The 17796-nt window shown below is 33.9% G+C and overlaps 4 protein-coding genes across 5 annotated transcripts in view; 1 reads left to right on the forward strand and 3 right to left on the reverse strand.

Annotated features, from left to right (window-relative positions):
- Positions 1-2126: 2126 nt before the first annotated feature.
- Positions 2127-4560, reverse strand: LOC106103009. Its single transcript, XM_013282638.1, is given in 4 exon segments — positions 2127-2274; positions 2619-2751; positions 3306-4143; positions 4146-4560. Coding segments are annotated over 4 exon segments (1080 nt in total). The 5' UTR covers positions 4233-4560; the 3' UTR covers positions 2127-2252.
- Positions 4561-5203: 643 nt separating this feature from the next.
- On the reverse strand, positions 5204-7932 carry LOC106103021 (ribonuclease H2 subunit A). Its single transcript, XM_013282651.1, has 5 exons — positions 7624-7932; positions 7221-7450; positions 7005-7148; positions 6420-6567; positions 5204-5511 (listed from the first exon to the last, which is right to left on the reverse strand). Exons 1-5 carry the CDS (start codon positions 7766-7768, stop codon positions 5240-5242), a joined length of 939 nt encoding a protein of 312 aa, XP_013138105.1. The 5' UTR covers positions 7769-7932; the 3' UTR covers positions 5204-5239.
- Positions 7933-8579: 647 nt separating this feature from the next.
- LOC106103020 (protein FRA10AC1 homolog) lies at positions 8580-15304 on the forward strand. Of its 2 annotated transcripts, XM_013282650.1 has the most exons (5): positions 8580-8753; positions 11475-11758; positions 14187-14346; positions 14494-14721; positions 14962-15304. In XM_013282650.1, the coding sequence occupies exons 2-5, from the start codon at positions 11486-11488 to the stop codon at positions 15030-15032; spliced, it is 732 nt and encodes a 243-aa protein (XP_013138104.1). In that variant the 5' UTR covers positions 8580-8753; positions 11475-11485; the 3' UTR covers positions 15033-15304. The 2 variants fall into 2 exon arrangements, with proteins under 2 accessions (XP_013138104.1, XP_013138103.1); XM_013282649.1 differs by lacking the exons at positions 11475-11758; positions 14187-14346; positions 14494-14721; positions 14962-15304 and adding an exon at positions 8834-11424 and having other exon boundaries at positions 8611-8753.
- A 279-nt stretch (positions 15305-15583) lies between these two features.
- LOC106103018 (cytosolic purine 5'-nucleotidase) overlaps positions 15584-17796 on the reverse strand; it is a gene marked incomplete in the record, with an annotated part of 17916 nt that continues 15703 nt past the window's right edge. The window contains 2 exon segments of the mRNA XM_013282647.1: positions 15584-17504; positions 17763-17796. Of these exon segments, the coding sequence (XP_013138101.1) occupies positions 17394-17504; positions 17763-17796 (145 nt within the window).

The following is a 17796-nucleotide window of genomic DNA, read 5'->3' on the forward strand; positions in this document are numbered from 1 at the left end:
TCAGCTATCACTATACGGCAACAAGCCAACCATTTTTTAATCTCATTATAAATTAGTAGAATCTCCCGATTTCCATAGATTGTAAAATAAAGATTTAGAGATTTGTCAAAATTTCAAAAACGTTTATTGAAACACTACAACTGTCACTTTCAAACAGAGGGCGATCCGAAAAGTGTTTGAAATCAGATTTTTCCCTCCAATAGATTAGTCATGTTTTTAGATCGAATTTCTATCGTTCGGTCGTTTATTGAGACAGTATTTCAAAAGATTAGGGTACGGATTGGGATTTTCGATTGATAAAATTGCATATTGAGACCGCCCGTAAGTATTCTCTTATTGATATAAATTAAACGGCATTGTTCCCTCAACTCATTGACCTCGAGTACATTCAGACAAAGCATTTATCCTGCTTTCTTTTTAATTCGCACAATCATCTAATTGTCCTTTCACTTAATCAATGATTGCTTCCTTGCATAAGTTGTTACAATAAACAAAATGACGCTCCTACTTTAAACTCCGAGTGATCAATTAGGCCAGTGATTCTCAACCTTTTTTTGTTACGGCACATATTTAACGATTTCAAAATTTGGCGGCACACAAAGAAAAAGATAAAAATTATTTACTTACAACACACTACATAAATAGTTTATGACAAAAATATGCAAAATTTGGCAGCACATTTTTGAAATTTGACGGCACACAAAATTGCCGCGGCACAGTGGTTGAGAATCACTGAATTAGGCACCAAGGAAAACAATTCCTTTAAATTTAGTACACAAATACTACGGGTTATGTTCAAGTGTTTTTTTTCACATCATACTAATCATACTATTATTATAAATGTGAAAATTTAGATGGATGGATAGATGTTTGTTAGAGTTTGTAGCCAAACGGCTCAACGGATTTCGATGAAATTTGGTATAGATGAAGATAATCTGGAAGAACACATTGGTTACTCACTTTTGTATTTTTCATTCCACGCGGACGAAGTCACGACAGCACGGGGGCGACAGCTAGCGTGTCTAAAACTGTTTAAGCTATCCATATATTGTTAACTATATATTTAACTGAATTACGAATAGAATGATGTATGTGGTATAGTAAGTAATTTCGGATTATCTAGTCACGTTTCGCACACTCTCGGAGATAGTAAGGTTCGATAAAGACGGAATACATCTCTTAGAACAGAGTTCCCCAATTTTTTTGTGTAGTTGCCATGTTTTTCCGTGTTGGGTAGATTGATTACCTGTAAATTTCGAACTGTAGTAAAGTTTAGTGTTAAAAACTTTAAGTAAAAACCCCGTATTAATTTATACATTTATTAATTGAATTAAAATTAAAACTACACAAAATAAAATTTTAAGTAAATACTATCTGTGTGAGTTGAAATCCACTATCGTAGACTCCAATTTTCATTTATTGAATCCCCAATTTTTTTTTCGCTAACATAGACCGTTTAGACAAAGAAGTATGCACTCTCTTACCACAATCGACAATCATATTTGTGACTCAATTTCTGTCGTTAACAATGTCGTATGAAAATTTATGGTACATCATTAGTATTCAAAAGTTGTACCTTACGGGACTGTGTGTAGCATTGTATTCGAGACCTCGGTCTTTGATCCCAAAACTGATAGAGGGAAAGTTGAGTTTCACTAAAACAGTGAAACCTAGTTGTACGCACGTTAAATGCTCATGTAACATTGAACATTAGAATTCAATGTATGTTACAATTAAATACATTCCTATGCTGTAATAAAAGCAACTGTTAAGGAAACAGACAATTTACATAGTTATTAAGATGTATAACAATTATAATGGAATGCGATAATGCGAAAGTTTAGATGGATGGATGTTTGTTAGAGATTGTAGCCTAAACGGCTGAACGGATTTCAATGAAATTTGGCATAGCATAGGATAGCCTGGAAGAACACATAGGCTACTTGCAATTTTTTTTTTAATTTCGCGCGGACGGAGTCGCGGGCGACAGCTATTATGATAATAATGTAACACAAACAAATTTATGTTTATAACATGTTTAATATATCCGAAATTTAAAAAATGAGAAATGTGTTTTTTATTTGAAATTTGTATTTGTATTTACCAAATGAAACAACAAAAGTTTTGTAAAATAATTTATTAACTTACCTACTCTATAAAACTACTGTTTTCAATAAATACAAATAAATTAATTAATAAGTTAACATTTTTTGTACATTTACATTCAATGGCACTAAATGCGTGGACATGCTCTATGATTCGGATGTGTTCGCTCTGAAAAATAAACAATGTTTTTAAAACCAATTTTTTGTTTTTCGAGCACTTGTTCTTTGAAAGTACAACAAAAAAAACAAAGAAATCAAAATTACCTTTTAGTTATTAATCTTGGTTCTGTTATTAAATCGTGTTGAAAGATATTATGAAAGTTTTATAGTTCATAAACGTGACATATGTAAGTTTATTAGTAAACTTAGTTCTGTTTGTCTTAAGCTTTTATAACAAAGCGCAGATCTTTAGATTAATCTTAAATTGATTCTTAAAACAACTAGAAAAGGTTGCAATTTGTATAAATTACTACATATGGAATAAATATTTACAATATTAATTTTTATGCATACCTGTAATAAGGTTGGAATTCATAAATGTCGTCGATAACTCTGCGCACGCGGCACGTGACGCCGCAAGATGGCGGGCGTGCGTATACCGCGAGCGCGCGCTCCAATAGCTGCTGCGCCGATGTCAACTCTACCACTGTTTAAAAAATATTCACTTTGAAAATATTCTCAATAAATATTAAACTAAAATCGTAATTAATGATTAGGATTCCTCCGGCATAACTACTGAATCCTAGGTTCAAGTTTAATATCATATTAATATTGACCTTTTCATGACCAATAAGAATATTTACTACTATACTATGTAATTACCTATTTTGTTAATGCCCGTGACAACTTCAATAAATCATAGTTTTGGAGGAAAGAAACTGGTATTTTGTACTGAACATAAACTTGATTATTAGACTTCATTTGCCCACTATTGACTAGTTATTTATGACTATTAGTTGATTTTTGTTAATTTACTAATATTTACTTTAACCATTCAAACTAAGCTCTAGTCTTGTGCTAGAACATTGTTCACGACAATAGTCGAATAGCGGGATTCAAACCCTCGAACTCAAGATCGGTAGTCCGTATCCCAAAACATTAGGCTATTAGCGCTTGCACTGGCTATTGGACTACACTTTCAATATAAAAATGATAGCTCTAAGCTCAAGTTAAAATAATTTAGTAATAAAAACGACTTACCTCTACTATGTCCAAACTGGCGATCTTCTTCATCGTTGGCGTTACCGTTACCGCCATCGTCTTTTTTAAAGGAGATAAGTTTGGGTATAACAAGAAGCATGCACACCACAGCAATCATTGTTACGATCTTCTTAAATATAAGGAACTTCAGCATCAGCTTTGCAATCGTAAGTATATCCAATTTCAAAGATAATTTGTCAAAAAAGCTAAGCCCAGGAGCAGTATATGGTATACCGTATGAAGGCTTCAGAGGGGGGCCGTAAATTGGAGGAGGAGGCTTGTGGATCGGGGGACCGTAGGAGTTAGATGGTGGTCCGTAAGACGCTGCGGGAGGACCGTAACTTTGCGCCGGGGGACCGTAGCTCGATGCAGGGGGCCCGTAACTTGAAGATGGCGGTCCGTAACTTGATGCTGGGGGCCCGTAACTCGAAGATGGCGGTCCGTAAGTATTCGGAGGAGCATTATACGTGATATCCGACTCGAATTTAACCGGAGGTCCATAACTAGAAGGAGGTAGGTAGCTATTCGATGTAGTAGAATCCGGATAACTAGAACCAGACGAACCGAAGCCGTTGTTGTCCCCGTTGGAATACGGCGGTGAGTAGTCATATACCGATTGGTAGCTGTCGTCGCGATTTGAAATCTTTTTCTCGCCGTCCTTAGCCGTTATTATAATAACGCCTTGCTTAGATTTCTCTGCTTCAACACGAGACTTCGAGTAAGCGTCGAGGTAAGTATCCGTCTTCGTAGATTTACTCGTAGAGTTTGCGACAGGCCCTACGATCGCGGCCGCACACGCACTCAAACATAATATCGTCAAACTAATTCGAACGACTGCCATTTCGCTGTTAATCCTCGAGCTACCGTCCGAAAGAAGTTGTCTCCATCGATCGCGACTGACGAATGACAAACGGCGACGACTCCCATTCAGTTTTCACTTTTGACTTACCGTAAAAGAACCTAAATATGATAATGGAACACAATTAAATTCTCCAAGTGACCCGAGTGCGTTCCGCATTGCTCATGGTAAGTAGGCGGGCCGCGGCGCTGCGTGCATGCTAATAGACCTCGGAGACGCGCGCCCGCCCCGACCATACACCTTCTGCGATGGGCTCCATAACGATCAGCCGTTTGTCATCAAATTAAACCTTTAATAGACCGTCATTTGCTTGTGAAAGTTTATTGAAAGGCACGATTCACTAATAAAGAGGAAATTACAATAGACTATTGACTGTAATCCTTGATTTCTTACTCTTTATTGAGATACTTTACGTTTAGCTTTTCAACGGAAGTTAATATGTAAATCGATATGCGTTCCATTTCGCAACTATCCAAAATTCAATACTGGAGATTTGCCAATATAACGAATTTATTCTCGCAATTTATAAATCAAAGACGGTACCAGCATAAATGCATGTAAAGTCGTAATTTCTACTGATCAACGATGCGTTTTCACTTCCTCCGTGAGCTGAGATCGCTAATATTTCAAATAACTTAACCACTTCTAGTGACATAATGCACATTGTGATTCCAATAGTTTCCATTATTTTACTAACCTCGTGTGATATCGCTTAGTTATTCAAGGCATAAATCACGAGCCCCATCTATTACAAATGTAAATTGCAAACACTAACAGTCTATTATATTACAATAGTATAAATCTTGCTTATACTCGGTTTATTCCTAAGTTTAACTTTATACCGCATTTATTTGTAAGGCTGTAAATCGTTAAAGGCATTCCATTTTCTTATGACCTCTGTAATTTCACAATAACATTTTTATAGCCAATATTATTAACATTCTTAGATATAAACATTTAAAGGAAAAGAAGAGACGCGAAGAATAAATCTTGCATTTTATTTTTAAAACTTAAAAAGATACATGATTATTCATTTTCAAAAACGTATAATAAACAAGTCAGTCTCAATATTAGTTCATTCAAAAGCATTGGTCGTTTTTAGACATCTTTCTTGAAAGAATTTGTGTCGTTTCCTTGATTTTTTTTCGTCTTTTGGTGAAAAAAAATTACTGATCGATTTAGTACCAGCATTTTTTTTATTTGGACTTTCGTCTACGTCTTCAAAAGTGCATACAGCCGCTTTTTCTTGAAGCATGAGCTCTGCAGTCGACCAACTAAATCTTACCAATGAGGGATACCCAAATATATGATCTATTTGCTCACGAATAAATTTTTTTGTTAATGGATCTGAAAAAAGAAAGTTTCCACGTTAGTTTTTTTGACGAAAAAAAACAATTGAAACTGTGTATCTCGTGAGACCCTTTTTCCACTAATACTTTTCCATTAGTGAAATACATTTACGTGCAATGCTCATAAAAATAAAACTCGCGCGCGGCTAGAAAAGGTTTAAATTGTAGGCGAAAATAAACATCAGAAAATCACCATTTTTCTTTGATCAAATTTTTTCATAAGAGCAGGCATGCACCTTTGATTAAAAGATCACAAAACTGTTGAGCGATTGTCAATTTATTGTTTCGCTGCCAATTCAACTGATTAGTTGCACAAATAAAAATCAAGTACTGTGTGCATCTCCATATAAGCTCATAGGAATTAAATCACGACTAAACTGTTATGCGAAAGTTTAGTCAAAAGCGTACGCGCGCTCTAAAAAATACTACTTGTTGGTTATAATTATTAACTACACATTAATTATTGACTAGAGTTCTAGTTAGACAAATTAAAAATACAGTTAAGAAGAAGTCTATGTTGTCTTCCAGACTATGTTTTACATTTGTGACTATTCAAGATTCGATAAGACATGATTAGTCCTAATTTTAGTCCCTTTCCCTTTCCACCCTTTTCTTAATAGGAAGGGATGGGAAAGGAAAAGTGGATTTGACAGTGGAGGAGACGCATAGGAAGAGGAAATATCCTCTTTATCTCCTTCTTCGATTAAAGGTTGGCAACTCATCTGCAATTGCGGATGTTTATGGGCAGTGGTCGCTTTCCCATTCGGTGGATTCAGGTGGCCACTTGCTTGTTTGCCACCTTATGTTATAAAAAAAAACATTTCAGAGATATGTATTAACAAATATCCATTTAAATTATAAAATATGATATTAATATGACAGTTACAATTTAGTACTAATATATACCTCCAGGGTATCCACTTCCAAATTGGGTGTGATCAATATCCAGTCCTTCCTTGAAGCGCCACATTCTTAGTGCATGGTCGCGGGTCACTTTAGCAACTATACTGGCCGCTGACACTATCAGATATATGGAATCAGCTTTTTTTGCTACCTAAAATATAAAACCAATGTCTCACAAAGTTCCCAAATAAGTCATGAGTGTATTGTCTGGGCTTCTATTTGTTTCGGAATAAAAAGTTCTATTTAAATATTATTTCTATAGACTTAAAATTATAAAATTTGTCTATACAATTCCTTTTTTTGGCTATTTTATCATTACTACTAGGTTTCGCCCGCGACTCCGTCTATGTGGTATTAGAAAAAACAAAAGTGAATAGCCTATGTGTTCTTCCAGACTATATTCTACATCTATGCCAAATTACACTGAAATCCATTCAGCCGTTTAGGCTACAAACTCAAACAAACATCCATCCATTCATCTAAACTTTCACATTTATAATATTAGTAAGATTACTTGAAGTACATTATTTAGTAATATTCCTATACAAATAAAATTACAAGATTTTTTTATTAGAAAATGGCACTTACAGTAATTTTAATATTAGGAAATATTTCTGATAGCTTTGCTTGGTACTTTTCAGGAGGACCAACAGTGTCAACATAAATTTCTGTTAAATTGACTCCACCATCCAGCACCATCTGTATTAAACTAATTGCAGAATTCATTGACACCTGAAAGCATAGATATTTTAAAGCCATTATCATATTTATTGCTTCTATAAAAAGTAAAAGCTTATATGTAACCTCATTCAAGGAATGTTTAGCTCTCCTGTACATAGAGTTTGAAATATATTTAGGTGATATAACTTCAGCCTTCCAGCCAATATTGTCTATTGATTCTTGTTCCGACAACATTTTCTTAAAGATTTCATCTCGTTTGTCTTCCGTTAGAGCCTTAGAATCTGCACATCCTAAAGATTCCAGTATTTTCTTCTGATTTATAGGACAATAAGCCACACCATACACCATTGGCCCTGAAAAACCAGAAATATTTAGATATTAAATTAAAATATTTATAATACACTAAAATTAAAAAGCAGCAAATAAATACCTACTGCAATATATATGTATATAGCTAGACTAAGTGTTTATATCTCGCATCTTATTTTTCTTACGTAGCAAAACATACGAAATATTTAATATTTACCCAACACTGGTCCACGGCCGGCCTCATCGACGCCCAACATACAAGCTTCGGATTTACAAATAGAAGGAATTTCTGAAGAACTAAGAAAGTTCTCCGCATTGTCTTTAGACTTAAGATATTCTTCTAGAGCTTTTAGGTCATCCATAATTATTTTTTAGTTCAAATATGACGTTTTCTTATTGGCGAATTTGAAAGAATTTCAAATAAATAAAAATAGTAAACAAAAATTGTCCATAATCAAGTTAGTTTCAAATAAAATGAATAAGTTTTGTTGATGTAATTTTACCGCGTTTTGTTATCACAAATTTTTTTGATAGGTGTCAAACTGTCAATTCATTTTGTGGGCTTTAAATAAGTTTCAACCTTACTGCCCAGTGTTTAAAGTTTTTATTGCTCAAAGACCGCATGTCTTGCACATGACAGATAGTTTATAAATGTAGATTGAAAAAATGTTAGTTAATGTTAAAAAACAAATAAATTTCTGCAATAAAAACTTGTAATATACCTTTACAGGTTATTTTCATAACTTTTCTTGTCCCTAGTAACTGAAAATTCAAACAATATTATTTTAAGTAGTTTGGTCATGACATAGGTGATTCCTTTGTGGAACAAACAAATAAATTTAATAAAGATTGATTTACATAGCATTCACAGTATATTGCTTTTAAGGCTACTAAATATACGAAATATATATACGAAGAATAAAAATGCAACCATCTTTTGCATAATTTGTTTTTCCATGAGAATTTGACGGTTAAAGCGCAAAGTGAGCTTAATGATTTGAAATGAGTGATTTCAAATTAAGAATACTCGTTAAATGCCTATTAACTAATTTTGTTTACAAACATATTACAAAACAAAAACCTATTTGAGAAACATTTAATTCTACGGTTATAGATTCGTTAATGACGAAAATAAGTCCCTAATGTTCTTATGAAATGTTAAAGCGCTGAAGTTGCTTGAGTCTTGTCGAAGTGTTAAAGTCTATAATTCATTTCAAATTCAATGACAAAGACGCATCCATAAAGTGCAGTGCAGTGTAGAAGTAGCATAATATTTTTAGATGTAGAAAATAAGTGTCATCTGCATATTTATTTAAACCTAAGTTGTATATATCGAGCACATATAAGGTAATGTTATTGTTTTATTCTCTAGTATTTTACAGCGTATTTTTGTTTTATCGTAGTAACAACTGAAAACTCGTTTGTAGGTTAGAGTAGTGCGATATAATATGCAGAACAACCCCCAGGAGCTTTCATGGCAGGCGATCCAGGCTATCGTGGGGGTTAAACTACCTCCGAATGTGTTACGATTCGACGATATTGGGTTCCATTTAGTCAATAATTCGGCGTCTAGTGCCGAAGATTCGGATTCAGATGTGGAAATTGTTGAAAATGAATGGGAATCGGACAACAACATTTCATCCAAGCCTGAAAACTCTGATAATGAGAAAACATCGCCCGACAGAGAACAAAGCGAGTCTCCAGTTCTTCATCTCGTGGAGCCCGATAACAACAATTCGGACAAAGCTTCTTTAGATTACAGAGACTATTTAATGAAAATGGATACCAAAGATAACTCAGATATAGATCAAATGATCCAATCACAAATAGATGATGCGGATAGTTCTAATGGGAATGTCTTGTCAATTGAGAACTACCTAGAGGTAACTTTGTCAACGGACTCAGAGGCTAGTCATACATGTAACCGGTGTAATCAGATATTCTCCAGTGAACAGTTGCTCTCTGCACACGAGTGTAGCGCTAAACCCACCGAAGAGAAGAAATACCCATGTCACATGTGCTCGGAAAAGTTTCCAAGCTATTGGGAGCTGAGAAAGCATATAAACAGTCATTTTCCAGGAATGTTAGACTCTAAATCAAGTTTCTGCCACCTTTGCCAGAAGGATTACACAAAGACGGGCTTCATGAATCATCTCCGGAAGCATACAGGAGAAAGGCCTTTTGTTTGTGAACTTTGCCACAAAGCATTCTCACAGTCGAGTTCTCTGTCAATTCATATGAAGTTCCACCTGAATGTGCGCAAACATGCGTGCACAGTTTGTGAGAAGAAGTTTGTTACAAAAAGTGAACTATCACGTCACATGACTGTGCACACAAAACAAAAGTCCTACTACTGCGGGGTGTGCGATAAGGCTTTCACTCGCTCTGATAACATGAAGAAGCATGAAAAAACACATGGTTGACAATTTATGTTTAGTTTTTTGTCTTATGATAATAGTATCACATCCCGCAGACTTCTGCATTTATGACAAACAATAACAAAGTTATGTCTCCATCTTGAAATGTCTATTACTCAAAATGTTGAATGTGATACTCTTATTATCTGTTGTTTCCGATTCTCTAATTGCCAAAAAAAATTTAGTCATATGATTTTTAATGAAAGGATTTTCATTGTTTTATGCCAAATTTAAAAGTTTGATTGCCTAGTTTATATTTTAGTCATTATGGTGTGTTATGTGAGTTTTTTACTCAAGGTGTGTTGCTGTAGTTGCTTTTAAATTAAGGATTTTATTTATGCATATACATAAATGCATGTTTGGGATACATATGTAATTAGTGAATGCCTTCTCAGGTGCTTTAGTATAGTCACACATATCTCAATCCAAAGTTGCCTTTTAGATATGATAAAGTAATATATTACTTGGATTTAGGTCAAAATGCCCACTTCTTGATAGCCAACGGTGTTTGTTAGAGATAAAAAATGGGGCCTTTAAATTGACACTAAAGCAAATGTTCCTGCTTCTCTAAAGAGCTTTAATATATAAATGTATATTTTTGTACATCTTTACTTTGAGATGATGCCAAATAAAGTGTCCTTTTGCCAAATGTTAGATAAGTAATGAAAATGACTTTAAAACTGTTGTAACCAAAGCAATAATATCTTATGTGCCTAACTGTATTTTGTAACAGATACCAAATAATTTCTTAGACTTTATAAAATGTAGTAAACCTAGATATGCCAAATTGGATCTATAGTCAGTAATTTTATGTGTTTTATGTAATTATTATTTAAATAGCAATGTATAGCACCAAAATTATTCCCTGTGTAATGGTCTCAGAAGAGAACTTAGTTAAGCAGATTGAACAATTAGTATACAATAACTTAGTTAAGTTACATTAAAATCAGTGTTGTCCAAATAATGAACAAATACATCACAATTATATTATTAGTCACAACTTGTTTAGAAGAAAAGTAGTTTTAATGAATGACAAAGTCAAATATTTACTATCTTTCACTATACATGTTTAAATATTGCTCGCTCTTTATAATGAAATATTTTAATACAAAACATTTTATAGAACATTATTTGTATAGAGTAAGGTAAAGTAATTAATTGAATATTAAACCAAAGTTGTATTTACAGGCAGTGCCACATTTGGAAATAAAAATCAAGTTGTCAGTAATTGTACTACAATATTTTTATGACAAGTTTTATATATTTAGGATTAGGCAATAATTACATTTTAATATATTTATTATATTTAAAATATTAAGAGTTTTATCTCCATGACTCATTGTAGAGTTAAGGATATTTGAGCCAAATACACAAAAATCTACAAGACTGACAATAATATTCAGAGTAGATATTAACATGAGCACAAAGCAAGCCTTATATTTATTGCTGCCTAATTAGAAAATACTAAAATTTTCACTATTTATCGAAAATGCACCTCGTTATGAACTCAACATGACAATTAGTTTAAGATCAGTTTACAAAATGTTTTATGGAGAAAATGTAATTGTCGATTTTATTAAAGAGTTGTTTGTTGCAAGTCATGTTTTATTTTAATTTCTGCACTAAATGCGTCCTTTTCCCTTTGTTCTAGGTTAAGCTAAGATGTCGGCCAGGTTGCGTAACCTGAACCCGTACGAATTGCATAAGTATTTAGTTAATGTATATTGTTTAAATAAGAAAGGCTCGACTGCGAGTCTTGCGCGGGATACGTCCAGAGATCGTACGGACCTGGACGTGATAAGAGACAACCATAAGTTCCTGTGGGAGGAGGACGACGTCGCCGACACATGGGAGAAACAGCTCGCCAAAAAATATTACGATAAACTCTTCAAAGAATACTGTATCTGCGACCTCAGCAGGTATAAAGAGAATAAAGTAAGTTTACATTTATATTCAAAGATACCTACTTACTAATAACAGTAGTGTAACAGTAATAATCGTGTAGTGTTAACGGTCGAATCTAAATAATAAGTTACTATTTGCAGTCAAACAATGCGATATTCGAGATGTAATGCGCCAGTAACGGTCCCCTTTGGCTAAAGGTTACATCGGGGTGATACCCTCGTGAAATTCGATTAATCTTTTTGCCTGCGAGACCTTCCTTTGTGCGCTATGCTGGGGTGCGCAACAATAACCATACTGCCTTTTTGTAGGCTAAATATAGACCCTGTGCGCTCACCCGGAGCGGCCGTTATGTGAGAGCACATCTGCCTCCCGCTTTCTATTCAGTTTTATTAGACACGGAAAGGTTTAAATTGTTACCATTCAAACTGATCTAAATTATGAATGAAGTAACGTGTTGTAAAGGCAATTTTTTTTAAGGTTATTAAAAAAAATGTCAGTATTGTATAAATCCAGTTTAAATTAGATTTTTTTCTTTTTAATATCAAATAAAGTTTTGATAATTCTGATGTAGGAATTTAACCTTTATTCTACGTGTGCACAATAACAAGAATTACGCGTGGAACTCTATAACGCCCGCTAACCTCTCATTTCCCCCGCGCCCTAGTGTTTACACCAAGCAACTAAGATTATTATTTAACACTAGATGTTGCTCGCGACTTCGCCAGCGTGAAACACCATACATCTAAGGTTACTTACTGATATTGTAGCTTTTTAATGGTGTTTTTTTTTAAAATCAGCCCAGTAGTGCGTGAATCAAATACACACAAAATCCAAAAATCGAAATCTTTCCTCTTTATAATATCAGTATTGATTACAAACTTTTCTATTACTTTTTATATATGTTCTTATATCTATTTTAATTTTTTACCAGTGACCGTTAATAACCAGTTACAGTTTATTCTCTATTTCTATTTATGTATAAAAGCAATAATTAAGATAATATGGACGTCGCAGTACAATTGTATCTTAAGGAAAACAAAGCTTTTGTATAGCTCCCTTAGTAGGAGTCTTTTAAACATTAATGACAAAGCGGAATCATCGTGTAATTTTGTTCTACCCATGCTTTAGAACCTAATATGCCTTTTTGTGTACACTGGGACAGATTTATAAAAAGAGCGTTTACAAGATAACCCTTTGTTTATCTACATACTAATGTTTACGCGACTTCGTTCACGCGGATTTGAAAAAAAAACTTAGTAAGTCTCCACTGTGCTAAATAATTTGGCAAATAATAATCAATAAACAACTATACTTACGCATTTTATATTACATGCTAAAACTAACAGTTACATTCAAGAATTTGGATTTACAACCATAATTATTGTACTGTATAGGTGGACGTAGAAAATGATTAGTAAGTGATTCATTGTAGTAATGATTTTTGAATATGTGAGTATTTTTATTTTGTAAATGAATAGCATTTTCCTCCTTATCCTACTAGGTTCGGCGCAACAGGTTTTTGTCCTCCAAATAACTCTATCATACGTCATCTCATCACTCCCTTTTTGATCATGTTACCTTTCACGCAATCCATCCATCTCTTTCTACGTCTACCTCTACCGGTATACCTCCACACTCATAACTAACGTTCTCCTTGTAACATATTATTTTGTCCATGAAAGTAAATTTTAATTTTAAAATTCTATACTTGATTAAAATATTCAGCTTGTTAATAAAGCAGTATCTGTTACGCGTTTGCGATAAAACTAATGAAAAGGTCATGAATTGAATCTTTAGCGCGACCTTAATCAGTGTTTATATTATTGCCTTATAAGACTTGACAACTCATGTGTGATTCAATAGAGCGCATTTATGTTTAATTTGTATTTGCTAATATTTTTTTACGACTCACCTGGCAACACACAATGATATCGGTAATGAAACAGGGATTAACAGTCAAACACTTTCGAAACATTTATTTAATGAAATAGACAAAAATACATATAAGAACATCGGTGGCTTAGAGGATTAAGCACTTTTTAAAGTCTTGGGTTCTAATCCCGCCATGTACCAACCTGATTTTATGATTTTTCGAAATTCATTTGTACATAATATACCCGACGTTCTTACGGCGAAGGAAAACATCGTGATGCCTGCACATATCTGCGAAGAAATTCAAAGATATTTGTGAAGCCAATCCGCATTACGCCAGCGTGGTTGACTATGGCCTAGTCACCCTTAATGTGGCGTAGGGTTCGAGCCCATCAGTGGGGCAAATAGTGAACTAGTGAGATATTATAACGTATAAACTATAGTTAAAGCTCGTTACCAAAAGGCATTTAAAATAATTTAAATGTTTTGGCTTCTCATTGATTAAATAATGTTCCACAATTTGTTGTTCCTGTGTTCACTTTTTATACTTTTTTCTATATTCTGTGCATAGATAATGTATTTTAAGGTAGCCCTGCGATGGCGCGTGGAAAGAGAGGTGGTGCTTGGCAAGGGTCAGTTCCAGTGCGGCAACAAGCATTGTCACAGCGACAAGGAACTCAAGTCCTGGGAGGTTAATTTCGTATACCTCGAAGATAGTGAGAAGAAAAATGCCCTTGTTAAACTTCGTAAGTTAACAACATTTCGATTCAATTCGAATTTTCGATTTAATGATGTTTGGTAATTTTACTATTTGAAGTAATTTATCGATTTAAAATGTTCAATTCTTGCCTTTTTTATTACTTTTACAAGTGCTTTCTTATATTATATTTCAGGTCTATGTCCAGAATGTTCTGAGAAATTAAACTACAAATCGAAAAAGCGTGAAGTGAAAAGATTGAAAAAGAGCCAGAAAAAACGAAAAAAGAGGAGCAAAAGTGACGATGAGACGGAAATCATTAGCAGCGAAGAATGTATGGAGAATGTAGGCAATGAACCAGAACCTAGCACTTCAAAGGAACCAGAACAATCTGTAGAAAAAGATGAATCCCTTTGGAAAAAAGGTAAGAAACAGATATTTTTTTTCTGTTTGCATGAGTTATGGCAACTTACAGTTATAAAAATTTTAAATTATTAACAATTTGTGAGGAATTCAAAATACGTTGCGTCATTTCTGGTTGTACCTTCCCTTTTAACTAAATTCCATTCAAAACCGTTCAGCCGTTTTGGAGTTACATGGTAACAAATATCCATACATCCAAACTATTGCATTTATTTTAGTAAAACGTAAAAATTTGCTACAGGCGTCCAAGAAGTTGAAGAAAAGACCCGCGAAGAGGAGTTCCAAGATTATTTGGAAGATTTACTTTTGTAAACAATTCATAAAAGATTCCGACGAAACAAATATCACTTTCTTTACGAAAAAAAAACACGGTTATAAACACAATATGTTTTAAAACCAGATTGATAATTGTCAGCGTAGTCTATGCCCATGACGAACACCGTGCAGATAAAAACCCTCACCATATTGCGGAATATGAAACTAATTTTAGGAAATTTCGAAGATGAAGCGCCCTTAGGCTATAACTTTTAATAATCTTTTGTAGGTTATATTATGTAAAGAAACAAAATACAATATCAATTGTTTTTAATTCGTTTTATTTCCATTACAATTAAATATTTTGTGAGACATGATAAAAAAAATTATATAAAAATCACTCCCGATATAATCACATAGTTTTCGTTACCTCTAACAAACAATACTTTGTACCTACAATTGTACATATGTATCAAGAATTTAAAATTACATAAGTATGTATACGCGCTAATAAAATAAATTTAAAATAAGCACAATAACATAAGCTTAAACCAGCTAATTTACTTAAATGCAACATATTTTCTGAGATTTTCTCACAATTTTCAGCCATCTTGTATAACAAATATCAATTACAACATAAAATAAAATTTCGACATAACACAAACTATGAAAACATTCGGTTTCTTTCAGCAGCGACCGTTAAAAATATATTTTATATAAATCAAAAACATTAATATAATAATTGACTTAGAAAACAAACGCAAGTTAACACGAAACAATTGTAAAGGCTCAAGAAGCAATACGACGTACAGTAGGCTTCCACTGCAGAGACTGTAACAGTTAGCTCTAGCTGTAATGTGTACATTTACAAAACTAGAAAATGTATATCTTCGTTTCATTACAACGTATTTGTCAATTTACGAACGAAAGTGTTAGGTAATTTTTTTATAATTTTTTTTCAATTTTTGTAAATGTATACATATATATATAGCTGACTGTACACATTGTCATCTCTTTCAAACTTAAAAAAAAGTTTTGAACAAGTATTCCGGTAATCAAAACCATTTATTGTTACTTCACAATACAAATAGTTAACATTTTGAAGCTCAACTAGTCCCTTAGAGGGTAAGCAGAATATGGATTTCATGAAAATTACGAAATTTACTATTAATACATAACATGGCTTAACCCGATGGGGGTAGACAGAAGGCAAGTAGACAAGGATTTCTAAAACATTCTATTACGATTGTTTACTTCAACAAGTTGTAGAAATTAACTTTTTATAATAATAAAACCCATATCACTAATGTTTCGTTTTAAAAACATACTGTTATATCTAGGCCTTATATACCTAACAACGATGAAATTTAGTCCGTCCTAGCAATGTCATATTTTATGCAAACAATTATCATAAACATTTAAAATTACGATTTTATTACATTTACTGCCGCACTAAGGGAGCTTAGATTAAATCTACGCTAAATGTCTACTTAACTGACGATTAAGTCTGCGGCAGTTACATTTACGTAATTAATATTTAAGCCAGTTATAGACATAAAATTCGATTTTAAAAACCCTTGTTGGCATAAAACATCACAAGTAAATTGAGCTGACTGTACATATTACGAAGTATTTACTAATCCCATTGAAAATGGACGCATTTATTTGTAAACAAAAGTTATTTTAATTGCAGCCATTACTTTTCAGAAATCTATTTTGATCACTCTGTAAATAAATCGATATTTAAAATTAATTATTTTGTTCAGATGGTATTAATCTGATTTTTTCTCGGAACAATTTGAAAATATAACTTCAATGTGAAAATTTCAATCCATTATTTACAGTCGAAAACTAAAACGAATTACTTCGCTTCGTAAACGCCGCTTACAATCTGACAGACGTCAACATTAATGGAATTTCATACGTGGTTCACACTTGGACAGTCACGCAGGGTAGACAGGTAGACACTACTGACTCACTGGCGCGTTAGTATTCTCACTATTAGTTTAATGCCAGTCCAGTTATTTATTGTTACTGTCCAACTGTGCTGGTCAAGTGTAAACCAGGCATATGTACAGCCTTATCTTGCCTTAAGATGCTGTAATATGTTTAAATTCGGGTGTAAGTATATCATTTGGAAGTGTATGCCGGTGTTAACGCGTTGTTGACACAGTGACAACTCTGTGTTGACGCAGTGTCAACTCGGTGTTGACACAGTGACAACTCTGCGTTGACGAAGTGTCAACTCGGTGTTGACGCAGTGTGGACTCGGTGTTGACACAGTGACAAGTCGGTGTTGACATAGTGACAACTCTGCGTTGACGAAGTGTCAACTCGGTGTTGAGGAAGTGCCAACTCGGTGTTGACGCAGTGTCAACTCGTTGACGCGGTGTTGAAGCAGTGTTGACGCAGTGTTGCCTACGCCTTGGCGGTCTTGGTGACATCTTCATCATCAGAGCAGTCGTCGTCGTGCGTGTGCGTCAGTTGACGCGGCGTCTCCGGACGCACGTGGGGCACTGACGCCTGCGTCTGCAAAAACACATTTTATAGTCTAAATGCCAAAAAAGCAAACGCAATATAAAAAAGATTCGTGTTAGCTTTAATCGAGAAATGACACTCAGTATTCTTGGATTTGATTCACGCAAAACTACTTCGCTGATTTTAAAAATTATGTCACCATTAGAAAGGTGAGTGAACTAGTCTATTTGGTTATTACTAATATTAGGTACTATTAAAACAGCGTGTTTCTGGACCACGGCGTTAAAATATAAAATAATTGTAAATTACCTTAACATCGATAATTTCATGTGCGGTGTCGTCT

Source organism: Papilio polytes, unplaced genomic scaffold, assembly GCF_000836215.1.
Source record: "Papilio polytes unplaced genomic scaffold, Ppol_1.0 DF823879.1, whole genome shotgun sequence".
Lineage (NCBI taxonomy): Eukaryota > Metazoa > Arthropoda > Insecta > Lepidoptera > Papilionidae > Papilio > Papilio polytes.